We start from the raw sequence: 7,873 nt of genomic DNA, 5'->3' as shown, positions 1-7,873 counted from the left end.
TGGGGACTTAATCTGACTGAAATGCAATTGGTTCTTTTGTTGGTCAAGCAGAGGAATCAGAAAATGACTGAAAAATACCCAAACAGCCACTGTAAAAAAGCAAGGAGGAGAAACACCCCCTTTTTATGAGCTATTTGTAACAAAAACAAATGCTGCAGCTCATCACTGCAATTTTGGTCCAGAATCCTCAAAAGTTTTTTTGATTCCTTGGTGAAAGTAATAGAATTAGGCAGCAAAATATTTTCAGGGATCTGATTCAAAGTGCCTAGTTAATCTCGGTACGGAGAGGCAAATACATAAAAGTTTCTTTTCTTCAGTAATGAAGTTGTTTGTCTTCAGCAATTAAAATACTGAGATGTTTGGTTTCTGTCAGTTTATCTTAGCATATGAAGTGTGTTTATCTTAGCATACACCTACAAAGCAAGAAGCCTCATCATCTCTTTCTTTTCTCTTGAGGTCATGAAACGCGTACGCACAGAACAGATTCAGATGGCAGTGTCCTGCTACCTCAAGCGCCGTCAGTATGTGGACTCAGAAGGTCCCCTAAAACAAGGGCTGAGGCTGTGTCAGACTGCTGAAGAGATGGCAGCTAATCTCACAGGTAAGGCTGTTGTATTTTCTACACATGCTTCTTGCGGAGTTGTGACGAGTGTACATACGTACATTGGTAACTGTGTGAATTTGTCTGTGTGTATGGACAGCTCTCCTTTTGAAATAAATTTCTCAGTGTGAAGCTGGAGTAAGATAGGAACTTCTGAAGAATAAAAATATGTATGAAGGTGTAACCAGGTGAGATTCATGGTCGGTGAAACAGCAGCTAAAACAGGAGCATAGGAAGGGTATATATCAGTGTAGTGGAAGATGCTTATGTTGTATCCCAAAGAACATGAAGTCTGTTGAGTAGTGGTGCTTTGGGATGAAGGTGAGAAGAACCTAGATGAGGAATTAAGTGGAAGCATGAAAATCTGTTGCACCTGTGTACTCCAGGAGAGTTATGTCATGTGAAACAGCAGTGACACAAGCTGGTTTCTTTCTCTGCTGTGTCTTGGAAAAAAAACTAACAATAAACAAAAAAACCTTCAGTGGGTGAGATGGTTTATTTCCCTGCATGCCCTTCCTCCTCTTTCTTAAAGGCTTTTGAATCCTGCTATACTACTTGCTTTTCAAATCGTGTCTGCAACAGTCTGCATTCTATTATTTTTGTTACAGCAAACTATCTTACTGCATGAGCATGTACGAATGAAAGTATGCAAGCAATGTGGAGGTTATAAAGATCAAATTTAATTGTAAAACTGATGGAAAATACTGGGCTGACCTTTGAGTGAAAATGCAAGGAGGAAGCGTTTTTGTAAATGAAACTGCTTAGGTTGTGACGCTATCCCAGGCTAAGAGTGGTGGAGACCTTAATTACTGGTGATACAACTTGATTTGACAAAGCATTAGTTGCTGTATAACTCTGTGCTTGTAACTAGGTAAGATTGGATGCCAAAATAGCTCTTCCCACCTCTATTTTGCCATAGTTATAATCCAAGGATGAGTGACTGGTGAGTAAATGTTCAGTCTGACTTTCTCAGGGGCCTGAAGGAAATTGGGTAATATTTTGTTATTACAAGTGACTTACATCTTCTTAGTACTTTTCATTTCCTTGTTGTTGTCAGAGTAACTATCGGAAGTTTGTTGTAACTCCCTGAAATAATTTTGGGGGAAATGGGGGAGGAATGAAACCAAAGTAAAATGCTGAATTATTTTTGATGGGAGATTTTATGGGAGAAGTGGGTAAAAGGGCAGTGTTGAAACAAGACTAGAACTTGGAGCGAACCATGCCAGGAAGACACAGGAGTATCTGAAATAGGAGAGATGAATTGGATTACAAGCCCTCGCGTTTGCATATGGCATCATCCAGGAAAAAACAGGTTTCAGGAAAGAGAGTGAATGAGTGTCTGATTGGGTTTTGTCTTTTTACTAATCTTCCACCAAATGTTATTACTAAATTTCTTACTAGTCTGTGTGCTCTTGCCAGTGCAAGAGTTTTGTGGCTGGTGATTCAGAACTTAGTCATCAGTTTTCATTAGAACTGAAAATGGTCTGCTCTCATGTATTAAGCTGTGTACTACTTGTCAGACATGCTCATAGTAAGCTGTCAGTATGCTGCAGTTCCATGAATAACTGTTGAAAAAGAAAATCCCAGCTTGTACTTACTTTGAAAACAGAGGCTGAAAATACTTTCTGCTGTGGTCATCTTAGTTTTGCAGACTGAATGAAAACTGACCTGATTTTAAAGCCTGCATTGCTTTATTTCAGGGAAACAAAAGACAGGCCATCATATTTTTTGTTTTTCTTTGCTTTTACAATAGGTGACAGTGAAAACTGTCACTAAACATTGTTGAGTTACTATAAATGCGTGCATGCAGTTTACTTTCTCATGCTGAATATTGATTATGCTGAATTTTGATTCCAAATAGCAGAGTTTTTTATTTTAGCCACTAAGTAATACCAGTATGTGGGCCTCAAGTTCTTACCAGCTTTCAGTTTCTGAAGCAGCCAGGCTGTAGAAAGAAAGTGTGGTGTATCTGCATCTTTTAACAGGTTGTATTTGTTTATTTCTAAACTGATCAGAAAGAAGATAGGGTACTAGTGCTGGAATCTGTATTTTTTCTTTCCCATGAGTGGATGATGAGCGCAGCCCTGCTCTCTGCTTCCAAAGGTAAATTCAGCTTGCCCTAGAGAGTTGGTAAACATACTTCCCATTTTTCCATAAGCTCCAGGAAGACAGAGTGTCTTACCAGAGAGAGTGGAAGAGAAAGGGGAGAACTGCAACAGGCTGCCTGTACACCATGTGGTGATCTCTTTCTAATTAGCAGCATTGAGATGAGCTGGAGGCTGGCCTATCTCTCTTTAGCATGTGAACATTTGATGATGTTGTTTATAGACTTCCAGGGCTGTCAGAGTTGTGGCTGTGTGCATAAGCCAAGTGCTGGAACAAAAAGCGATCAATAGGGAATAGGAAGGCAAAGAGAGAGGATGGAAAGCAGTGGGGGGCAGGGGAGACTGAAAGAAGTTGAAGTGAGAGTAATGAAAACAGGTTTTGTGGAGGGGAGAATAGTTACAGATATTTGAAAATGTAGGAAAGGAAACCAGTGAAACTGTTTGCCTTTTCATGCTCTTAGAGGAGCAGACAAAGAAACACATGGGTTATCATTCTGTAACTTGTGTTTCTAATCACTAGTATTTGTGTATGCTTAGGTTATGTTGGTGGGTGTCTGTAAACTTGCACAAAGTCCCCTGTCGGATTCTGAGAGGTCAGCAGGAGAGCAAAAGTTTGGTGCCAGAGCAGAAGCCAATTCCATTTCTAAATAGTCCAGAACCACTTTTACCAGCATTGATACTGGTTCTGAAGATCAGTGTAACACCATTGCAGGAGACCATAAAAACTGGGGTTGTGGTCAGATACCAGCTGCCCTTTAACCTAAAATCCTCAAGGAGGAGGACACATTCTGATTAAAAACTACTAAGTGTTTGCTTAGAGATTCAGTGTGATTTCACCATCATCTCCGGGAGACTAGTAAATGATAATGATTGTCATTTATTGGAAATACCAATGACTGGGACAAGGAATTTGAGACTCTCAGGTAGTGCTACTGCAGACCTCCTGTCCATGATTGTTGGTGGGTCCTGCTGTGAAAGAAACTTTTTTTGGAGGAAGTCGTAGATTGCTTTCCTCATCTTTTCTGAGTGCACAGTAGTAAAACCACCGAGCATCTTGTAGAACTGTTAAGTCATCCGTGATGGTATTACTCGGAATTTCTTGGAAACGTAAGGTTGTATTTGAAAACTTAGAAGTATATTCTTGGGAAAGCAGGTGAGTAGCTGAGATTTTTAAGTTTGGCTTTTTTTAAGTTTTCAGTATACTTTCTCATTCACAGTCTGGCTAGGTTGTTAATGCCATGTTTAGATGCTTCAGACTATGTCACCCCTGGACGGTTAGAAAGGTGAAAATTCATATGACGACTGCATTATCTTGGATTTCATGAGAAGCTTTGTTTCCGGACACACATGCGAAACTCCTTAAATCCCTGTTTAATTATTACTTATTTTATTTCACAGTCCAATCTGAATCTGGTTGTGCCAACGTGGTGTCTGCAGCTCCCTGCCTGGCGGAGCCACAGCAATATGAAGTACAATTTGGACGATTACGCAATTTTCTCACAGGTAAATACCAGGAAGCAAAGCAAGAGGAAAGTAGATGATTTTTTTATCGGTTTAATGAGTAAAGGACAATATAATAAAACTTAGACTCATGTCTCGAACAATCTTGATTTCTAGTTGTGAGATTTCAGGTAGTACAATTAGAAATATTTGTTATTGGTGTTGTTTTTGTCTGAGTGTTTGAGTACCTTTGGCTTTTGTAGATAGCTGACTGTTTGCCCTTCCTTATTTGGCCTTTGTAGGTCTTCTATATATACAGGACAAGAAGGAAGATTAGAGTGCTTTATGTGAGAGGCAGGTAACTTAGAAGTGAATGTAGTCCTCTCTGTCTACTAGTTTAGGTTCTTAATTTTATTCATAGTTGGCTTATTTTTATGATGGTCTAGATTTTTAAGGGAGAATGTTCCCTTAAATTTATCTGTACTGGCTTGGAGACTGGAGGTATATGATAGAAAGTAAAAAAAAAAAAAAATCCTCCTTCTGTAGTGTGATGCAGAAGACAACAATAATTTTTCTTTTTTTAATATAACTTTTTAATAATAATAAAACTAAAGGTACTCCTGGGAATATCCTTATTTCTTCTAATAGTCCTAAATGTGGGAAGAAGAAAGGAGATAGGATTTTTAAAGAATAGCCCCAAGGAAAGCCACTTCACCCGCCTTTGGGCGTATCTGCATTTGTCCAGTGTAAGGATTTGATCCCAGTGTGTATAATGCTGTGATTAATATTCCTGATAATCGTTGAAGGGAAAGGGGAGGAGGCAGGCAGGAAGACAGAGGCAGAAAATAGTGAAGTCTTCGCCTTGCCACCTAGAGCAGTTTAACACTTTAGTATTGGAGGTAAATCCTTACGGTTTAATAGATTTTTAAGAAGTATGATTGCTCTGCTTAGTGGCTTAAATATCACTTGGGGAAGTGCTAGGCATGGTTTTGGTGCTCAGGTCAAGTGTTTTCATGATTTTTGTCCATGTTGCTCAGATTTCTTACAACATGAACTGCTTCTGTTTGTGCAAGGGAGTAACTTCCCAGCCAGCTGCAGGGCACAGCAGGACACTTCCATGTCTGTGATGCCTGAGGAGTGGGCAGGGGACTAGGACCACTGAATAAACTAGGAATTCTTCTAGAGGTCTCTAATTCAACCAGCTGCTCAAAGCAGGGCAAAACTGGAGTTTGATCACATTGCGCAGGACCTTGTCCAGCCAAATTTTGAAAATCAGAAAGTATGGAGGTTGCTCTGCACCTCCAGGCCCCAGCTGCAGGGCTCAGTGATTTGGTGAGCATTTCCCTTGCAGCAGCTTGCCTGTCATCCTTTCACTGAGCACCTCTGAGAAGAGGCTGGCTCCTTTTCTTCCATAATGTCCCACTGGGTACTGCAGCCAGCAGTTGGATACCCCCTTGTTCTTCTCCAGGCTAGACAGTCCCAGTTCCTGTAACCTCTTTTCCTATGTTCCTGGGTGAGCATTTTCTTTATTCCCATTTCTGGTGACTTCCCATCTCTACCCTTTCTCCCCCCACTGCAGAGTGGGGTCCTTCCCCATGTTACATTTCTAGAAACAAGCACCTGCTGCTGCTTAGAGTTTTTACTACACACAGACCACTGGTTTCACTAGCTTTGGCCCAGTTTCAGTGGGACAGAAATGAAAATGATGCCTAGGTACGCAAATACATATATATACCACACACTCTGTAGTTGCTCACCTAGAAATGGGAGAGAGGCACAATGTGGACTAGAGAAAGTCTGAAGGAGTGCTCAACAGGAGAGGAAAAATAACTTAATGGAAGGGGGAAGAAAAGAATGTGCATTGGTGAGTGGCAGGAGGGAAGTTCAAGTTGAAAAGCAGCAATGCTGTTTGAAGACCAGCAGTGCTGTTCGAGGATCAGCAGTGCCTATTTTGTTCCAGTAATTTGGACCCTGTGATCCTCTGGTAGCTTGCTGTAGTGGCTCTGTATTTTGCCATGGTGTTCTGTGGCAGAGCTCCACTCCTTACAGCAGCAGCCAACTGAATCTGGGAGGGAGACAGCCCCAAGAAGCTGGTGACAGATGAGTCTCTGCAAGGTACAGCACAACCTCATCGGCAGTTTGAACACTGTGTACTAGGAATTACTGCTGGGGTTTGCACATGAGCAGGCACAGAAATAAAACAAGAGCACACAGCATATTGCGGTACATTTTGCAAACTAGCTTCCTTTCTCCTTGAGACAAATCAGTTCCATCCAAAGCTCCACGTGCAAGTTTTATTGAACTTGAGTAGGGAAAAAGCCACCAAAGTTCAGGCCCACACAAGCTAAATAAATAATTTTGTTAAATACTATTTTAAATATAATGAGTAAATTTTGAAGTCTATTTATTGCAGTAAACAGAGGGCACAGATGTTCTTCTTAAATAAAGAGGAGAAAATTTCAGTTCTCATATATTTTATGAGGTGGTATTTTAATAGCTGGCCCATGCCTAAAAAGGGTTTTGAAATCTTTGCATTTTGTTCCGACAAGGTCCCTCAGAGCCTTCAGAGATTTCCCTTGAAAATCTCTGTTCAGATCTGTAGTAGGTCCTGTGTATTTCCTTTAGGTGACAGAGCTTCATTTAGATGCACCAACAAAAGTCTCCTCTTGCTTGCTCTCTGATGCCACTGTCAAGGTTTCTTGCAGCAGTTGTCCTTGCTCTGTTTTATACCCAGTGGAAAATGATTGAGAAATCATTCACAGTTTGTTGCTGTTTTTTATATAGATTCAGATTCTCAGCACAGCCATGAAGTGATGCCTCTTCTGTATCCCCTCTTCGTCTACCTCCATCTGAATATGGTCCAGAATGGCCTAAAAAGCACAGTGGACAGTTTTTACAGCCGCTTCCATGGCATGTTCTTGCAGAATGCCAGCCAGAAGGATATCATTGAGCAGTTGCAGACTACCATGACTATTCAAGATATCCTGTCCAACTTGAAGCTCCGGGCTTTTCTGGACAACAAGTATGTCATCCGCCTTCAAGAGGACAGCTACAACTACCTTCTTCGCTACCTCCAAAGTGACAACAACAATGCCCTGTGCAAAGTCCTGACCTTGCACATTCACCTGGATGTGCAGCCCGCCAAGAGGACTGACTACCAGCTCTATGCTGGTGGGAGCTCCTCACGCAACGAGAGCAATGGCCTGGAACCCAGTGACATGCCAGCTTCCATTCTGCAGAACGAGGCAGCACTGGATTTACTGCAGGACAGCATCAAACGTGTCAAGGATGGGCCCCCTTCCTTAACGACCATCTGTTTCTATGCCTTCTATAACACAGAGCAGTTGCTGAACACTGCAGAGATTTCACCAAACAGCAAGCTGCTGGCTGCTGGGTTCGATAATTCGTGTGTGAAGCTGTGGAGCCTGCGTTCCAGGAAGCTAAAATCTGAGCCCCACCTCGCTGATGTGTCCCGCATCCATCTGGCTTGTGACATCCTGGATGAGGAGGTCTGAATACCTTTCCCTGTTCCCCCCCGCTCTGCCCTTTCTGCTTTAGGCATGCATTGTGGAATATCTAGTGATGTTTCCAGGGACTGTAGGGCTGTTCCACAGCCTGTCTACCTCGACAAACAAATCTTGTAGCCTACTCTTGTCCTTGTTCTTCCCTGTGGTGGTTGTAAATGGTGCACTGAGGTGCAGTGAGTTTGTGCTCGGGTCATAGTTTG

General features: G+C 41.8%; 1 protein-coding gene across 1 annotated transcript; it reads left to right on the top strand.

The window, feature by feature from the left end:
* Positions 1 to 432: 432 nt before the first annotated feature.
* TAF5L (TAF5-like RNA polymerase II, p300/CBP-associated factor (PCAF)-associated factor, 65kDa) lies at positions 433 to 7,661 on the top strand. The gene is made up of 3 exons (XM_010022091.1): positions 433 to 601; positions 4,105 to 4,209; positions 6,931 to 7,661. The coding sequence occupies exons 1-3, from the start codon at positions 460 to 462 to the stop codon at positions 7,659 to 7,661; spliced, it is 978 nt and encodes a 325-aa protein (XP_010020393.1). The 5' UTR covers positions 433 to 459.
* The last annotated feature ends 212 nt before the right edge of the window (positions 7,662 to 7,873 follow it).

The sequence above is a fragment of the Nestor notabilis genome, unplaced genomic scaffold (genome assembly GCF_000696875.1).
Source record: "Nestor notabilis isolate BGI_N333 unplaced genomic scaffold, ASM69687v1 Scaffold33429, whole genome shotgun sequence".
Lineage (NCBI taxonomy): Eukaryota > Metazoa > Chordata > Aves > Psittaciformes > Psittacidae > Nestor > Nestor notabilis.
Note: the sequence above shows the minus strand (reverse complement) of the source record. Positions and strands in the feature narration are given on the sequence as shown.

Coding starts and splice junctions, on each gene's coding strand:
- TAF5L (XM_010022091.1), top strand. CDS start 460: ATGAAACGCGTACGCACAGAACAGATTCAGATGGCAGTGTCCTGCTAC. Junction 602..4,104: donor GATGGCAGCTAATCTCACAG/GTAAGGCTGTTG, acceptor TTTATTTCACAG/TCCAATCTGAATCTGGTTGT. Junction 4,210..6,930: donor ATTACGCAATTTTCTCACAG/GTAAATACCAGG, acceptor TTTTTTATATAG/ATTCAGATTCTCAGCACAGC.